The following is a 21,596-nucleotide window of genomic DNA, read 5'->3' as shown; positions in this document are numbered from 1 at the left end:
CGAAATTATCCATCCTCGATCACTTTTAGTCAGCTTTGACGAAACTCCTCTCAGCTAGCACGTCTTTTCAAAGTGAAAGTAGCCTTGTCACCTGACCTGAATACAGCGCGCTGATTCGCTAAAATTGACTTATCGGTTTCTGTTCAAAAACAACAAGGGCGCTTGTCTGCTTCTGCAGTAAAACGTGAACTCATAATGTCTTGAAAGTGGACAAAACCGGCTTTTTTGACAAAACGTGTTTATGGTTCAGATCGCGCTATATGTGGAGAAGGTTGACATATATGTTTGTGTGTATATATATATATATATAATTAATTTATATGTGTGTGTGTGTGTGTGTTATACTATACACACACACACCCACACACACACGTAATTTATTCCCGTGATGGCACAAAGCTAAATTTTCAGAAGCCATTACTCAGTGTCTTATGATCTTCAGCGTCTTCAGTGTCTCATGATCCTTCATAAATCATTCTAATATGCTGATTTGGTACTCAAGAAACATTTTATGTAACAATGTAAGTCTTTACAATAACAATGTAAGTCACAGTTGATCAATTTACTGCATCCTTGAAAAATAAAATTAACATTTTTTTTAAATATACATTTAATATTCAACTATATTAGTTTTATATTGTTTTATATTAAATCATATTTAATAAAATGTTTTTTTTTTTAATTCGTTTTAAATGTTTCTCAAGGCTTTAATTACATATTGCTGAGCTACATCTATAGACAGTTTGCATGATAAACCTTTCTTGGCAAAGAATTCATTATTTATTTATTTAATTTGTATTTATCCCACATACACACGCAAGACAAACATCTTTGGTCATTTTGTCGTGTCTCACAATGTTTTTTAGATGTTTTTTCCCCCTAAAAAAATCATTGCTTTTCAGATTTTCAGATATTTTTGAATACAAGAAAACATCCTTCATGAACACTCCCTATGAAACATGTCCGATCAAGGATTACTCTAAAACCTGCCTAATTGTACATTGCCTCCATAAAAACACTCTTTATTACTAATTTTGAAAATGTCATTTTGCACTTTATGTTGATCCTGCCCTTAGAACTGCAGCAGCAGCTGTGCAGCATGTTGCTTGACAGTAGTATGGCCTCCTTCCCAAGGCAGAGTCACTTATAAGAGCCATCGTCCTAATTGCAAGTTAATCCCTCACTTGAGGTTCAGTTATCCTCTTGCTGCCTATAGTAACAATGAGAGGAAATGCTGTTTTGGTTACACTCATCTGCAAACCCCTAGCAATCTGTAATCACTCAACAAATAACGTCACTTTGATTTTAGTGTGTGATTATCGCTATAGTTTCCACTCCGACTGGCCAGTGGTTTGGAAGTGATATTAATTATTTTTTTGCCTATAGAGTTTCCACTCAACTCCAAATGCTCATCGCCGGTGACAAATGAACTCAGTAGAAGTGATTGATAAGATAAAAGTGATTTCCCCCACCAGTGGGATAACGCAATGCTCCGTCTTGCTCGGGGTCAGTAATCGTTGCCATGCCCAGTAATTTCCTTAATCTAGTCCGTGCCTTATACACATTGTATGTGGACAGTTAATGCTGGTATATCAGTAGGGATTAAATAACGCTAAAATCTCAACCGAGTGCAGTGTTGCAGGTGTGGAACTGTTTATAGACGCGCTGTGGAAAAGTCACTGAAGGAGGTGGCAGAGGAGAGCCCGCCACTATCAATCAATCAATCGTCCTATTAAAGTGAAAGTGCCCTCTCCCGGAGCCATCTCGCCTGCTCCGACTGCACCTTATCCCTTTTACTTTCATCCGGAGCAATCAATCTCATGCTACATCCGCTGCTGTGCCACTGCCTTAAGGCACCGTGGTTCTGGATGCTAGGATGATAGTCTGTATACATTTATGACCTGCTACAAACAAGCTGAGGCCGATAGGAAATGCGTTTGTTTTATGGAATGGATTTGTATTTTGAGGCACATACTAATATTTTAGAGGCTTAGTGATTGCTGCTTGTTTAATGATTTGAGTTGAGTCTAATTGTTCAAAAACGTATCTAGGGTTGTTGAGAATTAGGCTATGTAGGTTTTGGTCTCGAATACTCTGCAGAAAAAGCTGGGGGGAAAAACTCAATATGAATACAAAGAAAAAAGAAAAAACAAAATTGAAAATAAGTATTTGTTTTTAATGTGTATTTATTAAACAATAAAATAATTTTTCATTAAGTTTTAATTTCATTTTTAATATGTTTACTGTGTTCTTCATTATACAGTATTTTATAAATACATTTCATGTATCGATAAAAATCAATTAATATACACACACACACAGAGATAAATAATCGTGTGTGTGTATATATATATACAATTTTGCATTGTTTTAATTTGCATTTCATTTGCATTGTTTTCATTTTATTTTTATATTTATTAAAAGTATTTATTTTTATTAAAAAAATACATTTTAGCACTAGTGAAATGCCATGATTCTCTATTAAATAATTTTGATATGGTTGAACATTAATTCTTTATATAAAACGTGAACTAATAAGAGTAGTATATTAATATAAGTAATAATTAAAAATGGTGTCTTTTGGCAAGTATTTCTTAACGAAGTAGGAATCATTTTAAAGAAATGATTCAGGTAAGAAAACACACCAAGAAATACATTAAGATAGGTGAATGAGTGTTCTCTTTTTCTTGTCAGTATTGTTTTATGATTAAAATGTAACAACACCTGTTAGATTTCCTATTGAGACTGACTGTTTTTGCTAGTATGTAAGTTGGTACTTCCTGGAAGTGATGAATATGATATGCCCTCACACTAAAGGGCTGCAGAAATGTCTTGACTGTCATATGTAGAAAATGTGTAGAAAATGGCAGAAATATCTGCTGTCATATTTTTCTGACAGCTCAGATGGTGTCAAAACTGTAGTTAGAGCTCAGGAGTATACATTAGCTTTGGAATTTGAGTGCTTTTGAAAGAATGCCATGATGTTTGTGGACCGGAAACACAGGCAAGAGGTGTCCAGGTGCAAGCACTCATTGGTTGTGTCTCCATGACGGGTGCATATGAATACCTTCATGTCAGATCCCCATTTGGTTGATCTTCTCGTAAGAAGATGGCATCTTGGAATAAAGAGTAAAAACATATCTATTCAGTGTGTCTTTTCCTAGTCAGAGCTGGCTCATGTTCCATGCTTCAGATGCTCCTGAGGTTGTTATCTGGGCTACGGCTTGACTCTGAGGCTATGTTCAGTATCCCATTCACGAGACTGTAGTGGGAGAGGAACATCAGGGCTTGATGTCTTTTGCTGGCTGCTGTCTGAGCCTTATCTGGCCTGTCCATCACCTTTGGTTTGCGTCAGTCCACAGCTTCCACTGGCCAGCTGGGCCCTAATTACCCATAGCCAGCCAAACAGACACTTTATGTGCAATTCACTCGTTTATTGAGGAACAAGATTGTTTTCTTTCAAACCAATTTTATCTTATGTGTTTTTGTGTGTATGTGTTCATGATTATAGCTGCAGCCTCTGTGTTTGAGCACATTTAAAAAAGAATGGCGGTATCAATGTTTTCATACACATGTTCTCACACAGAATACAAATGTGCGTGTGTGTATATAATATATTTTTGTATATATTAGTATATGTTTTATATGCATATTGATTAAAACAAATACATTGTAATGAGTAGGGCTGGGTTTTGACACAAATTTCACGATTCGATTCTCATTCACAAGCTTTCGATTCGATTACCAATTCAATTCGATTCAATATCGATTATTTTGGATATATATCAGGTACAGTACATGCCAAATTTTCTCAAGGAAAAAAAATCTCTCAACTAATGCTGTAAAATATATATGAGTCAGTTGGTACTACATTATTATAATATTGAAGGTTAAAATTGACTGATTTGTTAAAATTACACTTAATGAAGTTTTTAAAATAATAAAGTTACAATTACATAATAATATTTCTACTTCAATTAATTTGTTTGAAATATAAACATAATGGTGGCTGTCATAAAAACTTGATGGATTTATTCAAACATAAATTAAACATTGAAGAACAGTAAAATGTACAATGAATATGTTATATGGTGCATATATTTAGCAAAATTCCCCTCTCTACAGTTTATTTTTCTATCTGACTAATGAGTTTATGGTAACCAATTATGTTTTTCTGAGGTAAATGTGACCTTACATGACATGTTTACATGTTTGTTTACAAGCCGTTATATGATGTTTAGTCATGTTTATTTTGTGCTGAAACTGGTATTAATGTGGAGGAGATGATCAGTTGAACTGAGACGCTACAGCGATCTGTCACTCTAGATTAAACAGCGCCAAAATGGCATTTATTGTTTGAATACTGCAATACAAAAGAATTAGAAAATCTCAGACTTTGTTTCACATTAAAAGTGCCAAAGCACAATGCTTATTGTGATTTATTGGATGGGAAGTACCCTTCAATGTTCCGTCCATTAACTGAAAACAGGCTAGACTAATCGATTCTTGGGATTTAAGAATCGATATCGTTCCGTAAAAATGAGAATCGATTAATATCGAGATATCGATATTTTTTACCCAGCCCTAGTAATGAGATATTATTTAACTTGTATTGCATTGTGGGTTTAAGAATTTGGTGGGGGACATTTTTTTGTAACTTATTTAAATGTCTGTTTCTCACACAGATATATTTTTTATGCTTTTTAAAATATTTTATTTCTTTTTTTTTTTATTGTTTTTCTCCTATGTTCTCCATTGTGCTCAATATGGTGAAACAAGTTATGCAGGTTTGCATGGATATAAGGGTGAGTAAATAAAGACAGACTTTTTTTGTTTGTTTCTTCTAAAAGAAAATATTGGGTGATCTGGATAGTAAAGGTCATAAATGGGATTTCCCACACCAAAGTGCTGGAAAACATTGAAGTCGATCTTGAATTTAGATACAACCTGTGGTTGTTTGGTCTGCATTTGCGCAGACATCTTTGACAAGATGCCTGAACACACATGCAAATGCAAACACAATCGCATTCAGCATGCCACCAAGCACACAGAAGTGGGAAGTGGCTTCTGTGAATTGAAAGTTCACTTCAGGCCCGCAGGATGGATGCTGATGCTGTTTGTTAGCTCTTCTCTTTCTCCTGAACAGATTAAACTGATGTGAAGCTCTGTCTTGCCTTGTGGAGATTATTTCACAATGAGTTCAGACATTTCAGAAGTAGAAAGGATTGCTGTAGGCCTGCCTCCAAACGATGTGGCGTGCTGATAAATTCCTCAGCTTGCACTATACTTAATATTTCAGAGAAGGACATAAAAGTCTGATATCGTTTTATACTCCTAAATGGCAGCTTGGGAGAAAATGTCTGGGGGAAAAAAGCCAGATCTATTGTAAAGACTGAAAGGAAAGGAAAGGAAAATGTACAGTCGCTTTAAAAATGTATACAGCTTCCAGCGTAATGGTGTAAGTAATTTGTTAGGTGCTTATAACTCCCTTGCTAAAGTTTCGAAATTTCGCCCCAAGCAAGCACTTAATTAGCATATTAATTTTTCAGAATCGCTTTGAGGGGCAAGCGCTCAATTTTTTCTCTCATTCCTTCTTTCACCCCTCCATCCTTAATGTGAAAATATTTTTCCATTCTGCAGACTGTTTATCAAGGCTGAAAGCTCATTGATATTCAGAGTGAGTTCGTTTGAACAGAGACCGGGAGGTGTATCAGCCTAGCCATCTCCTGGGTCCTATAAGGAGCTATGAGCGGCCGCGATCTATCTTCATAACTGTACAATAATCTATCGACTCTGGGTTTGAGTGTAAAGCACATCAGATCATTAAGATAAAGCCATGGAGGGGGTATTGCTACAGTTTGTCATTGAGGAATATTGGTGTTAGTGCAGTTTGAAATTACAAAGGCATGATGCGGAGGTTAGCACCAAAAAACTGTTTATTTTGCCATTATTCGGTAAAAGATAATACACATGCTCAAGATTTATATACTGGCCTGCTGAATGAAGAGGCCATTTATAAATATAATTTTAGTATACAGTGTCGTTCAAAGGTTTGGGGTCACTAAGATTTAAAAAAAATACATTTAAATGAATACTTTTATCCAGCAAGGATGCATTAAGTTGCTCGAAAGTGACAGTAAAGATTTTTATAATCTTGCAGAAGTTTTCTGGAGTAATTGCTTTTGAAAATTCAACTTTGCCATCAGAGACATAAATTACCAATTTAAAATATATTGGAATATGAAACAGATATTTTAAATTGTAATAGTAATTCACAGTTTTACTGCTTTTACTGTATTTTTGATCAAACAAATCCAGCATTGGTGCACTTAAGAAAAGAAAAAAAAAAATAGTACTGCCCCCAAACTTTTGAACGGTAGTGTAAATTATGCTCAATATATTCCTTGGATATGTTTGCCTAGTCGACTTTTTTTCACCCTAGACTGGAAGGAGGGAGTCAAGAAATATAGAGGTTGGATGTTTTGGATTTGCTAAGTTAGCTATCATTTAGCAATGGCCTAGCAACTGCATAGCAACAAGAAAAACTCAGAACACCTTAGCAACCACCAACAGCATTTTTTGCACTGATAAGCACTTTTTATTTTGGTGTGGATAACTAATTTCTTTGAATATGGGCACATTGGTGGGTGACAGACTGAATGACCTTTGATGTTGTCTGGATTAAAGGGTTGTATGTAGGCATGGGCCGGTATGAGATTTTGACGGTATGATAACCTTAAGCAAAAATATCACGCTATCACGGTATTGTCGTTACAGCTCTAAAATGTGTTATTTTTAAATGACTGGGTAAAAAAAAAAACTTCTTCCCGTTGAACACAATATATTTTGTTTTTGAGCAACGTACAGAATATTAGGAACAGTAGAATTTGTTTATTTTTCTTTGATTTGTTTCCTAAAAAGAAGAAAAATAAAGACTGACATCTTTATTTAACCTAAATCTGTAATTACAGTTATTTAATTTTAGTTATACAATTCATATACATATCATTTATATCATTTCATATAATTTAGTTATATCATTTCATATACATAATTTGATTTAATAATAACCAAATTTGAAGCAAAAACAGAATGTTCTGACTAGCTTTGTGAAATTATACTACATGCCTGAATGAAACAAACAGCAGGAGCTCTGAATGAGATGCAGATTCACTCTGACAGCAGGAGGCGCTTCTGGAACACCACATATGGCGTTTCCTTGGTTACCGCTGTAAACAAAGCAGCACTGCGCTGAAACTCTGCTTTAATGTGAACTATACAGAGACGAGATGAAAAGAAAATACCACGTAAACTTTTCTGAAGACAGTCAGTTCCCTTCAGAAACACATTCATATAAACCCCCAAATCAATATTGAGGATGTTCCTCCAATAGTTCGTGCATCATGAACAGTGAGTGATCTGCCTGCTACAGTATTTTTCTCTGTGCGTCCGTCTTCTACGTCTCTGGCCTGTGGTAACGGGCGTTTACAGACTTCATATTTTCACATAAATGACATTTTGGAAAACGATTGCATTGCAACGCAGTTTGTGCAAATCCAGAACTGAGACGAGTTGCTTGCAATAAGACAAAAAACAGCCGGTTGCCGATCGCGTAAGTTCCAGGGGAAGCTCCTTAGTTCAGCCATCCTACACAGTACACACGTGATTGACCGCGCTCGCACCAACAGGAGGAGGAGGGTCGCGTTACTCTCTACACTGCACTCAACCTGAGGGATTCCTACACTTTCAGTCTCTGAGGAGACATGAAAAACAGCGCATACCGCAGGAACGGTATTAAGGAAAATTTTCAAATCGCGGTATACCTTGAAACCGGTAATCGGCCCATGCCTAGTTGTATGTCAGGTTTTCACAGTTGTGCAGAATGCTTTTACAGGTCTTGATCTCCATTAGAGGGGTAATATAGATATTGATTAATATTAATTGTGTGTCATGAGACCATTATGCACATCTGACCTGGTCATCAGTACTCCCACAGTTCACATGGGCCAGCTTTGGCAAGGCTGCAGTCAGATGACCCGGGTATTTTGTGGCATTGTGACATCAGTGGCTGAGGATTTCTTCTACTGGTCACTCTTGAAGCGACAGTACCTCATTTGACACACTCAAGTGCTCCAAAAATGCTGCAATGATTCATTAAAAGACCTTGTGAATGACCAATTTAGATGCTAAAATCAATATTGAATTTTAACGAATGCTTAAAGCAATCACAGGGGTCAGTAGTTTCCCCTTTCCCCCCATAGTGTTATGAAATTCAAATATAAAAAGCTCTTTAGTGTGTCAGCTCAGCAGTTTAGGATAGGAGGATTTCACAGAGGTGCTCACAGATATCTCTTGATTTTTCACGCCACTTCCGTAGATAGCCTGAGACTTTCAGAGTCAGCACAACCTTTACAACCTGGAGGTTTGGATTGGCTTGAACCGTCTTGCACTTATTTTTTTTCACTAAAAGAAATTTTATAGCCCCTTTAGTCTTCAGATTTTCAGAGCGTGCTTCGTGTAGTTTTATAAAAATGGCAAAAGTGTTGTATTAATCTTAAGCTAATTGATTAGACTACCATGAATATTAATGGTCATAATTTTGGCATGAAGATCCTTAATTGCCCCAAACAGAATGACGAGTGACTAACCTGCTGGTGTTAATCCCATTCAGCCCTTGTCTGATGCTTGTGCTTGAACTGGCTTGGGCTCCACTAAGTGGCTTGGGAGGGATCTTCCATTGAGAGAGCCAGAGACTCATTTACGTGGCCTCGGGGGTCATCAAAAGGCTGTTTGGCTCAGTTTTTGGCAGCCAACCTGCTGTCAATGTGGAGATGGCTGCTGTAAGCTTGAAGGAGACCTGCTTTGGGCTGTCGCCTGCCATTTGCAGTAAGCATCTTTACCCCACTCATCTACTCAGCGTAATGCCATTTTGGTTATCAATGAGGGCTCTCTCTCTCTCTCTTTCTCTCTCTCTCTCTATATATATATATATATATATATATATATATACACTAGAGATTGGATTGGACCTGTTTTGCCCTGGAGACAAACCCTCTATCCCTGTCTAAAAATCAGCACTTTCTTTTTTACACTTACATTAACTCTTCATTTTAAAGGTTATGTAGTTTTTATTATGATCACTGCAATTGTGCTCTAATTTACTGAATGCGTTTACCTTTTATTCTAGATTTTTTTTCTAGATTCCACCCATTTTATGAACTACCAAGCAAAAAATGTAAGCTTTTTATTTTGAATTTTTTCAACATGGCACGTGATTTGTAGGGAAGCACAAATATATTGGCAACATTTCTTTTGAAATGTTTTCATTTCCTGGAATCAACCAGTTTCAGACATTTAATATTGCATGCTCATTTCCCCAATTTTTACATTTTAGGTGACCCTTGTCGCTCATTAAAAGTTTTTTTTTTTTAAATACTGATAATTTAATAACACTGGTAAATGTTATCTTTAGCAAATTTAAAAATCAATTTTTCATACCAGAAGTTTTTGCCAACGTTACTAATCAGTTATTCTCAGCTCTTGGTCAAGCCGCTGCCTCGCCTGTCAATCAGGGTTAGCTGCAGGCGCGGAAGCAGGAGCTGTTTGGCCCAGTACATTTGAATGTTGACATTAAAATTCCACACTGCAAAATTGTGTAAAAATTGGAGCTTGGTGGCCTAAATTTAGATGCAGCTGAATAGAATGTGGCAAGTGCACTGGATTCTGTCAGTCAAGGAAGTGTCGACGCCTGACATTAAACGAGACCCGCCTAGTTGTCACCGTTTCCGACCGGTTTGGAATCTGTCTGCAAGCCTGTTTGCCTGGAGTGCATGATTCGGTGGAAGGACAAGGAGATGGCAATCAGTGATGAATATGTGATTTGAGCTGATGAAGAGGCCTGGGAGGGAGGAGGAGGATGAGGAGGGGGGGTCTCATTATCTCACTTTAGCTAATTTAAAAATCAATTTTTCATACCAGATTTTAATAACGAGTCATGTCTGTGATGTGTGCAGTGAGAGTTGTGTGCGGAGCGCAAAAGATGTTTTTTTTTTTTATGAACTTTTTTCTCATGAACTTTTTTCTCTTTAAGATTAAAGGTTTGTTCAAATCTCAAATCCCATGTATGCACATCAGTATTAGTAATGCTTACTGTAACAAGTCCCACTACTTAGAAAGTAAGACTTATTTGGCATGTTATGTATGCATTTTTGAGTGAATATATTTATACATATTCAGTAGATAAATCTCTTATTTTTGTCCTTGATACACTCACAGAAAGAAAAGAGTGTTTGAATCTCACTCTAATCAGGGGACATCCAGCCAGGCAAAGAGGACTGATTAAAAAAAGACTCCTTGTCACAACACAAGAGCATCGTTTGGCTGGGGCTTATGGGCTTATTGTGAGTGAGGGCCAATGTTAGTCAACCGCAATCAACGGCAAGAGGCCACTACACAGTTCATCAGAGACCCCGAGTAAACAAATAAAAATGCAGCGTGGGTCTCTCTGCAGACTGTTCGATTCCAGAGAGGAGAATCCTGGGAAGGGGAACTCTCTGCAGGAAGCACGATAGGTGTTTTAAGAGGAGCTTGAATCATCTGTTCCTCGGTTTCTGTTCTTTGTTAAACTCCACGTAACCTCCATCAAGTCATCTGTCAAACGGCTCTCTCCCCCTCGTCCCCCTCCTCTCTGTCAGAATATAACTTGATTTGCTATGTCTGTATCCCTGTGATTGTCCTGCGCTCCGATAAGGATCCATGTTTTCAGGGAGGGTTTGGCTGCGCCACATCTAATGAAAGATCTTAATTAGATCCATTTGTGCCCAAAGGAGAGTAGATGCAATATTAAATTGTCACTTCTATCACATTCCTCCAATTTAGGCTGCAGGATACGTCTCGATCCATTTTATTTCACCGCAGATAAATGGTGAACTTTGCTGTCACTACTACCTGCTGCTTTCTCCCTCTCATCTTCAGCAGAGCGCGAGTGACCGTTCCTCTGGAAGGAAAACATCTTCCTCTTTGCTATGTATTATAAAACATTAGAAAAATTCTAACTTTTTTTTTTATTATATTATACAACTTTTCTTTTCTTTCTAAATAATAATTTTTATATAAGTATTGTTTTTAAATATTTATTTTTAAATGATTATTTTAGACAAATGTTAAATTGTTGTTTTATTTTTATATAAAATGGAACATAAGTGGTATCACTGGCCTACAGTCCACAAAAATCTGTTTTACAATCTAGTTTGTTTTAGCTTGTTCAATGATTTAGAAATAACACAAACAATATATTGACTTAAAAAAACTAAAATCTTTGTCTATTTCATGTTTTTGTCTGCCTCAATAATGTGTCTTTCTCTAAATTTGATTAATTGGCATATAATTTTACCATATAATTTTTTTTTATAATCACAATAAATTGTGTAAAATTGGCTGTACTATTATTTAATTGTTCATATTAACAATTTAATCCATGTCAACTTTTTCTGATAATTCCAATATACTGTGAGCACTATAACGCATTAGACTGCAAACATCTAGCGCAGGCTCACGTAGTCATCACCTCTGATTGCCTGCACTTGTCTCAGCACTGGTAGAAACATGCAGCACAACTTGCATTCTGGTAGCTGACATTCCCTCTCGCTAGAGGAAGTCAAGAAGTGTTCTCTAGGTATGCCGAATCGCATCAAGCAATGCTGGTGGAAGATGACAGGGTCCTGAAACAGCAGCATCAGCAGCCGACTAAGAGCAACAAACTCAGCTGCTCTGCATAAATTTTATACGTGCAGTATCTCTAAACACACTGCTTTATACTCTATCACACCTAGTGCCGCTGCATTCTTATATCTCTGCTCTCCTGCGAGACGTGCTCTTTCATATCCATAGATTTTCATGGTTGAATTTTTAAGGTCTTGCGATAGCAAAAGTTTCTCCGATATGTCATCACTTCGCCAGACGTTTTCCCATCCCTTCGCAAGGTCCACATCTTTCAGTTTTTTTCCTTAGAATATACTCGCACCTCATTACTTTTTTTTTCACCATTCTAATTTGTCTGAAACATCTTTTCTCATCTCAACTATGTTAGATGACCCCCCCCCCCTTAATGTCTGACAAAGAATGTTTTCAAATTTGCACGGATAATGAGAGACTGCAGATGGAGGTGTGAGAGTTGAAGCTGCAAATCCCTCAGCAGCGAGTGCATAGTTGGGGGCTCGTTCCTCTCACTGGAACACTGGTTCAGGGTGAGCCGAGGATATTTGTACCTGACACCTCTTAGTCTATACCCGTTGAGGTTAGCTTGGTACCTCTCCCTCATGACTTGCACGTTATTTCCACGAATACCTTAAAAACAGCACTGTGTTCGGAAAGCTGCCTTGTCAACAGCAGCAAAGAGAAACAAGGACAAGCTAGAGACACTCGGGAAGGACAAGTCCCATAATAAAGGGTTGTCTGGCAGGCTATCTGCTTTTTCTATCTAAGCGGAGGCTAATCAAATTGCAAGTTTGGTAGCCTGTTGTCTGTTTTTAATGATTATTTCTTTTGAGCTTTCAGGGTCACGAAACCAAAAGAATCAAAACAGAATGTGCAACAGACATGCTTCCTGTCATCGTCTTGGTCATTATTGCATCTGAATTCAAATGGGTTAGCCGAACTAGCAGCACAACATGTTTGCGAGGCATATCTGCTCATTGAATCCCGAGAGAGGTGTGTGAGAGAGGGAGCATGGAAGGAGCAAAGGCCTGCTGTTGTCTCTTGTCACCATGGTGAGAAATGGACAGAATAATTGCGTTGTTCCAGGGCCTGAGGAATCCCATCAGCCAGGAGCTGGTGCTGTCAGAGGACATAAAGATGCCACTAAAAACTTAACTCTCCACTGACACGTTGGGCGGCTTGGGCCTGCACAAAACGACAGGGGAAAAGACAGACAGATTAACCATGGTGAGGGTTTGGGAAACAGCCAGCTGAGATGAGGGCTGAGTGTGCCTGTTGCCAAGATTGTGTATGATGGATGTGAATGAAGTAGAAATAAATGCTCAGGGTTGCTTAATTCTTACGCCGTCTACTCCGCTCTGGGAAATACCGGGGGTTTGCTAGAATGCACAAATGAAGCTTATTTTCTCTCATTGTTAATAAGTGCACCTCTTTTGGCCATTTTTATAGAAAAAAGACAATAAGAGGGGACAGGAAATTAGTTCATCCTTGCTGGAAAAACAAGATTATACTGGCGTAAGGTAGTTTTGAAACGTTTTAGCTGGTTTATTGTTGATCTAAGGTAGTTTACCAGCTCTAACCAGCTTGACTAGCAGTGTTCCACAAAACTGAAGAATTACTTATCTAACTATCTATCTGTCTGTCAGTCCGTCTGTCTTTCTCTCTTTCTCTCTCTGTCTGTAGATCCATCCATCCATATGCATATCCAGCCATCCATCCCTCTCTCTATATATATTCATCCAATATCTATATCCAAAACGTAGGTCAGATCTGAACCTTTGTCTTCAGCATGAGCGCCATAACATGTAGGGATCACCTGTTGCATCACAGCTCTGACAATAAGCACACAATTAATAGAAATCCGCACGGGTTTAACATAAGTGGGAATTTGACAAGTTTCTTCTCTTTGTTAACTTCAAAAAGGGCTTAACATTGCCTGAGGAGCTCTCTTGTTAGCCGTTATCATTGCCCTATATGATAGGTAGGCTGTTTGATCTCAGTGCACTAGCTCTCAGCACAATTAACGTTGCTGCATGAAGAGAAGTCAGGTCTCGGCGCTCCATACATCTCTCCAGCAGGGAGAGTTAATTGTGTTTTGAAAAATAGGCCTGGTTGCATGACTGCGACCTCTACTACTGTCTGTTCTCACCGGTTTGAGATCCCGCCCGGCTCGGAGACTTCCAGCTTTCTGACACCTTTTGTTTGTAACTCAATTAGAGTGTCTTTTAAAGTCTATCCATGCAGCTCACTCTACATGCTTTTTCTGAGAACTGTACTCTGAAACATTCCTATTCGAATTTTCTTAGATGGACTGGGGGATTGAGTGTTGGGTCTTCGCAACACAAGAAAAACACCATTTGCAGCTCAGGTGTTTGTGTTACTGTGAAACCAAAAAGTGTCAAATCTGTAATGTTGCAAGAGATAGGACAGGTAGTCCAAGCAGCGTCGGGCATCACAAGCTAAGTGTTACCTGGTCCCCAACCACACTCTCACACACTCAACAAATCACACAGTACCTCCTCTTCAATCTCCCCGTGGGACACAAAACCCACAACCGGTCATCTCCCAATTCCCTCTTTTCCAGTTCTGAGCTTCCTCTTTGTCTCCTGTGCGTTTGAAGTCCTCTGAAGTGCTTTCACATGGGCCTAATCTCTTGTCTTCTTCTCCTCTCCTTCAGATGGTCACAAGAACAAAGAAAATATTTGTAGGCGGATTATCAGCTAACACAGTAGTTGAAGATGTGAAGCAGTATTTTGAACAGTTTGGCAAGGTAAGATCTCATTTTTCTTTTTCCCTTTGGCTAATTTCACAGAGAGATGTTTGCATATGATGAGAAACGCTGTCCCTCAACGGACACTTTCAAGACTTTCAAGCAGGCCATTTGAGATGTGGCCATTTAGAGATGAAAGACCAGTGTTTGCCTGGTCTCTGTCGTCCACTGGATGTAGTAGCAAAGACCTTATGCTTAAAGCTGCTGTGTGTAATCTTTTCCATGTTAAAATGCTTTTCTTGGGACAGCTAGCAAGCCACAAATAGGTTGACTTCCCTGAAAAGAGTGCATGTATGATGCTATTCTAATGCATAAGCTTTTGATTCATTTTGATTTAAATCCCGTTTTAATTAAATTTGATTTGATTTATTTGGGTTTATTTTAGTTATAATGCCCATTTTCCTAATGTATTCTTCAATATAGAAATAACATATTTTTCTACTAATTCTGTCATTTATACAGGATAGTGTTTCAGACTGATTCAAATTTTTGTAAATTAAAAGAACCGACTCATAGGAATCAAGCTACATTGTTCATGTTGCATGGTTTTGAGTCACTAAAAATAACTGAATCAAAAGAGTCATTTGTTATTATCATGTATGAACTGAGTACAGGCATAGATTAAAAGATTGATTTTGGGCTTTTATGAATCAGTATCAGGTTCATTCAGGTATCTGAAAATCAATATTTTTACCTGGTCCTACCCGATATGTTTTGTAAGCCTGATATCTACCATACACATGCTGAAGACTGATAGTCAACCCGTATATTTGTACAGCCCAGGTGAACTTTTCTGTTTGCTGTATGATATGACTTTGAGTAAGTTCGCTGTCTCTCTCTATTTCAGGCTCTGTATAAATACCTAGCTCCATTTGTTTGTAATCAGCTGTGTCTGAGTGGACCTAACACACACTTGACTTGATTGAAGGGCTCAATTATTCAGATGTTTTACTTGCCCTGTGCTGTACGTCTTGCCCTGGGGGTGTTTTCACCAGCGCCAGTGCTGGCAGTAGACAACCACTAAATCATTGTGATTAAAGGAACGGCAGAGGATTTGTAGCTTCTTAGGTCACAAGACTATATTAGTCTTACCACAGCCTGGTTTATTGAGGCGTACTTGTCTGCCGTTCTTACGCAAAGCTGAAGATCGTTATTTTGAATGGCCAGTGTGATCCAATAACGCTAAAGACCTCAGTGCTCAGTGTCTCGTTGTTTATAAGTTGCGAAGCAAACGCACAGTCTAATGAAATGTCTGTCTCTTAAGACAAGAAAATTACAAATTGACCGTCCGTTGAATGCACACTTGTGAGTAAAGGCAAAACGAGCCTTCAAAGTGAGTTGTGAGTGAGTTGGATGCTCATTTGCTGCAAACTCTTTATGACTCTGCAAATCCGCCCACCTGGAGGTTTTGCCACCGTGTGGTGTCAGTTGAGCTGATACCCGGAGGTTTGTGTGTGTGTGCGTGTGGGGGCATGTGTGTAGGCCAATTAACAGTGTCTCCTGGCGAGCGGTGGGTAGTGAGAGAACGAGGATCCTGGGAGGAGAGCAGGTGGCATGGGGCAGCAGGGTCACAGGATCTGTCTCCTTAGAAGCTGTGTTCTTCCTGAGCGCTTTTTCTGTGCTATGACAGCTTACACACACACACACACACACACACACACACACTTAAGCAGCACTAAGGGGCATTTATTGCACAACACTGCAGAATTAAGATTTTAAAAGCCTTTCCACAAAGGCTCTTTGAGTTAGATCCACTTTTCATTAGCAAACCGTCATTTCGTGCTAATGCAGCATGTTGCCTTTTTACTTTTAGAAGGCATTCCTAAATAATTTAACTTGTTTCCTCCAAAACATTTTATATGTGTTAAGACAACAGACTTGTCATGGTTTGATTATAAATCTTGCAAAGATATTTTGTACATTCGACGTGATGAGAACGTAAAAGGCTGCTTCGCTCCCTGCATAAACCTTCATGTGCCCTAATTACATAGGGTGGCTTATGCTTAGTCATAGGTTTATTGTAATCGGCTTGGAGTAGATCTTCAAACAAAGTACACTTATTCTGCTAAGTTGAAACAACTCCTGTTTACTTCATTACCACCCTCCCCAATCACTCTCTCTAGCTCTCTCTCTTTAGTGTTCGCTGTGCTGCAGTGGCCAGGCTTTAGTTTCATTAGGCCTGAGAGTTTTTTCCAAGCCAGTGCTTCGCCACAATCAGGCCATTATGCCTCCTCTGTCCTGGTTCCCATATTGGCCTGGGTGAGAGCCAACTTCCACCATTTCAGGGGCAAAGCTTTAACCTCCTGCAGCCTAAATAGACAGTTTATCCAGCATGTGTAAAATACAATATAATAACAAAAAATTATATATATATATATATACACACACACACATACATTACACACATCTATCTAGTAATATAATGTATGGGCAGAGTGACCGATATGATATTATTAAATAATACTATTTTTTCTACATGGCCCACATGTCATTCTTTACATCAGCAGGAAGCAGGAAAGAAATTTTGTTTCAGCAGCAGAGAAAATTTTCACATTTTGATTTAAAGTAGTTAGCATTGCATACACAGATAAATTATTAACAGTAAGACCAGGGAAATTTATTTAGAAAGTAAATAAGGTCAATTTTGGTTTCATGTTGTGTTTAAAAGTGAGAAATCCAACTGAAAATCATCTGGTTGATTTTGAAAATCAATGTTCATTCTTCACAAAGCATAATTTTCTCCACAGAGCGTCCTTCTCTCTATTTTTGACATAGAACAAATTTTATTTTTCTCTGTGGTTTTGACTCATGACTCACTGACCAGCCCACGTTGAACGCTGGACAAACTAAACCGTAATCACCAGTTTGGTGACAGACTGTGTATTGTCACAGTTTTCTCTTGCTCTCAGCTTCAGTATTCAGTGAGGACAGTGGGCTGCCTGTAATGACTGCATCCCGAGCACTCACTGTTAGTTAATTTAGCATACCTGGTGAACCGCTAACATTTAATAACGGCATTCGATTTACCTCAGGCTCGGGTAATAAAAACAGTGCACTGCTCTATTTGCAAGCCTCGCTGCATCACTGAGCCCTTAAAGTCTGATTTGATAAGCTTGTTTAACGAGAGGTGTTTGTGGATTCGGTGTGAAGAGTTTATTTCATTGTTAAAAGCACTATATAAATGAATTGAATTGGATTGAAAGGTTAAAGTGATTGTGCATAAGCAAATAATAAAGATTAGCAAAAGCCTCTATGGACTGTATGAAAACAGGGATAAGATTTAACACCACACCATTGCTTATGCTATATGTAACAGTTGTTTTCAGTGAATTTCCACTTCCTTGATTTAGTTTGGAGTGTGCAGCTTCAGCTTTGTGAGCATTTCATGGTTTATTTTCTTTTAATGTCTTAGCAGGAACTTCATTGTCTGGGCAGAGATGTGTTATTTCTTACCAAAAGGCCCTTTGGACTGCTTTCCTCCATAAGACTGGCCAGGGAAGTGTCCTCTATTCACTGGGAGGGTTAGCAGTAAATCCCTGCGGACTTCTATGGAGCCTGTAGTCCTTAAATGTTCTCCACACATCAGTGGCCTCGTACAAGTGGGAAGTCACTAACAAAAGGTAGAAATTCTTAAGGGCGGCTGAAATACTCAATCACAGGCTCCCCGCTCTCCAGTGCCCTATGGAGTGAAGGGAGAAAACAAATGAGGAGCTAGTGAGGGATGAAAAGGGAAGGTGAGGAAAAGAAGCAGCTTTTGAACTGGCTGGGATTAGTTTTAAGATGATGCGCTCGCATCCTCCCTTTTCCCTCCCTCCTCTCATCCTTGCCCATCCGAGCCCACACCTGTATTTGTTTCACCACCAAGTCTTTAACAAGGTCTCAAAATGGCTTTCACAGCGCTTGTGTTAACCAGTGAAACCAAATCTTCTTGTGAAGATTGAAAACACAATTGATTTTGGGTAGGGCTGAGGTCGCCGGCCCAGACCTCGCTCTCTTTCCGCCTCTGTATGCTCTCACGCGCCTTGAGATTGATCTCTATCCTTCTTTCATTCTATTTTATTTTCTCCATTGTTTTTCTTTGGCTGGACACACATCCAAAATGTTTTTTTTATCTTTAAAAAAAAAAAATCTAAATGTCACCTCACATTTTAAAACTCCTCTCCAAGGAAGTCAATAATGTTACAGTTTTATTTAATCAGAAAGCATGATTAGATAATTGTGTATTATATTAATAATAGTATAATGTGTGTGTATAAAAATTATGTATTATGTATATGAATTAGTCACATGTAGCAGCGAACAATAACTTTTAACTAACATTTAAATCTGGTATTTAGAATAGTGAAGTTTAGATTAACTTTCATGAATTAATAAATTAATGATTGATTCCTTAATTTTATTGTTAAGTTGCACTCCTTGTTCTTCATATTAACTTTTAGAGGCATTATTTTCCAGCAGAATGATGTAATTACAACATCTGCCAGTAGGGGTGAACAGCCTGTTGCTAACGAGCCAAAATTTGACCCCCTAGTCTCCCCGTCCTCTTTCTCAATCTCCCCAACGTTTAAGGTGTTGTAATTGTGCATGAATACCGTGGTACGCTTTTGTACATAAAAAAAAAAAAAAAAAAGCTTAAATTCTTCTTTCGTGGCAGAATGCACTAGGGAACTGTCTTCTAACAGTTGGTGTGTAAATGATCTTTAAAACATTTTGCTGAAGGAAAAATAAAATGCAGGGTACCCAGAAGATTTCCCCTCAGTTGTCAGGGTGACTCAGAAGCTTTCAACCCAGCGACTCGCTCACGGTTACAGGTTCTAAAGCACAGGCACCAAGATCTAGCTTAGCGGGACTGTTTGAAAGAAAAATGAGACAAATGATTTAACACTCTCCCTGACCTTTGTTTGCTCTAAGTATTGGCTGTGTTTCCAGGAGTCAGGGGGGGATGATTTTAAAATGCCCACAGGAGAATTGGAAGTTAAACTGCTTCTTGGCAATGATTTCCATTTTGATTCCACTCTTTTCCTTCTCCTCTCCTTAAGTCTGTAGTTCGGCAGTATATCTTGTTGTTCAGGACCTACCCAGAGTACATCATTTATAACCTTGCGGTGATGGATTGGCCTTAGTTTAGCTACCTTGTATGCACCAGAAGGCCCCTGTGCTTTTACCTTATACCCATCAGTATGCTAGTTTTCATCTTTGATGGCATTATTTACCTGGGCGTCTTGAAATCACGTCGTCCAATGGAAAAAGCTTGACCACATTTGGCAAACTTAATCACTCTAATCACTCTCTCTTAATTGCTTTTTCCTCGTCAAAGTCCCTGTGCTCTAAGATGATTTAGAGGGTATGAAAGCTGGAATCAAGGTCTTGTAGATGTCGTCAGAGCTGTGGCGATGCCATGTTGCGTCATACAGGCTGACATTATCTGTGACCCTTAAAACTAAAGTGTGTTTTATGGATTTAGATTATGTGTAGCAGATGGTTTTCTAAATTTTAAGTGCATATTTGAGCTATGTTGAAGCTCGTTGGGGATAACAAGTTTAAGCTATATTTAATTAGTGTTTGGGTTTTGATTAAGATGTGTTTAAGCTTAAGGTTTGCAAATAGCGTTACACTGCTAACGTATTGTCCTTTATTCTTATTATAGTCTATAATAAGATTGTTTTAGTATTGAATAAATGTCCAGTCATTTTACTTTTAATGCGTATAAACCAGATATGTCTTCCAACAGGGTCTCTTTGTAAGAACGGATTGCCTTGATTGCCTTTGAACTGAGTCACTGGGTCATGTGTGGATAGATACACCTTTGGGTCTGGTCTAGGGATGTGCGCGACGACTAATTTGACTGTCGTTTAAACGAAAGTTTTGTATCCGACTAGTCGACTAGTCTAAAAGCAAGAAACTCCCAAAAGATGGTAAGAAAAAAAAACCTCTGTGCGTGCGAGTAGCATATATAATAGCCTATATTTGAAATAATTGATCTATGAATCACACTGTCAAATCCCTCAATGAATTCCGCTTGCCGCACACTTGCCTCGCGTTATCATCATTTCATTTTAGGCGGTCGTTAAAAAGAAAAAAAAAAAGTATACACTCACCGTCGGTCAAAGCATAGCTTATTTATTCAAATCAGCTGGGGAAATGCAGAACAATGGAAAATCAATCAATAGCCTGACAGAATTCTTCATCTTCATATATAACGTTAGGCAACATATTAAAACAAGTCAAAAACAATAGGAAGCTTTATCAAGAGATAGCATTAAAACGGCTTTTAAAAACGTACTTTGTGTAGGCTATATTGTCTAAAAACAAAATGCAACAATGCCCATTTTACTTACTCAGACCATGCGTTATTTGTTCAGTGAAATTATCAACGTGGTCTGGTGAAAGACGGGAAGAGTTTTTGTTTTTGATTTGTTTTATTTCGTTAAGTAGTAATTTAAAGCTTTCTATAGATATATTTATCATGAGGCATCTATTAGTTGAGTTTCGGTTCATTTTTGTAAGTGCTCCTGTTCAAGACGAGACGGCAGAAAGTGCATCGTGTTTGTTTTCTTTATTTTATAAAAGCACAACGTTTTGTTGATATTGTGAGTGCACACGAATAAAAGTAGACCCTTTACAGTTACAAATGATGTATTACTCTTACCTTTATGAGCAAAAATGACGGCGTATCCACTGAAAAAAATGCAAGCGATCGCGCTGGCGCCTCCATGTCCTGCAAAGCGCGCTTTAGCTTCTACTCTCCACACAAACTATTGGATATAGCGCACATTTATCTAGGTTTAACGTTAAAACATTGTTATATGCTTGAACTGTTTTATATCTATAGATTTTATTTTAGTCAAGTCGTGATGATTTGAGAAGACTAAATTGATCAAGCATATGCTCACTGTCTGCCGCTGGCCACTTGGTCGTTACTTTAAATGCGTAACGTTAATTAGACTATGTGAGTACTGCTCATGTCTGAAAATAATATATGAAAAACAAAATTATTTTACATAAAAACATTAGGCTATAGCTTATATTTATTTAGTACATTTTTAAATTAATGTAAAAACTAAAATGAATTGTAAAACTGAAAGTATTTTTTTTTTTTTTTGTTTTCAGA

General features: G+C 38.1%; 1 protein-coding gene across 1 annotated transcript in view; it reads left to right on the top strand.

Annotated features, from left to right (window-relative positions):
• The window catches only part of msi2b (musashi RNA-binding protein 2b), a 290,893-nt gene that overhangs the window by 66,023 nt on the left and 203,274 nt on the right, over positions 1 to 21,596 (top strand). Inside the window, exon 6 of the mRNA XM_016478837.1 lies at positions 14,393 to 14,485. Coding sequence (XP_016334323.1) covers positions 14,393 to 14,485 — 93 coding nt within the window. The remainder of the gene's footprint in view (positions 1 to 14,392; positions 14,486 to 21,596) is intronic.

This window comes from Sinocyclocheilus anshuiensis, unplaced genomic scaffold (assembly GCF_001515605.1).
Source record: "Sinocyclocheilus anshuiensis isolate Anshui unplaced genomic scaffold, SAMN03320099.WGS_v1.1 scaffold1170, whole genome shotgun sequence".
In the NCBI taxonomy this organism is placed as follows: Eukaryota; Metazoa; Chordata; class Actinopteri; order Cypriniformes; family Cyprinidae; genus Sinocyclocheilus; species Sinocyclocheilus anshuiensis.
Note: the sequence above shows the minus strand (reverse complement) of the source record. Positions and strands in the feature narration are given on the sequence as shown.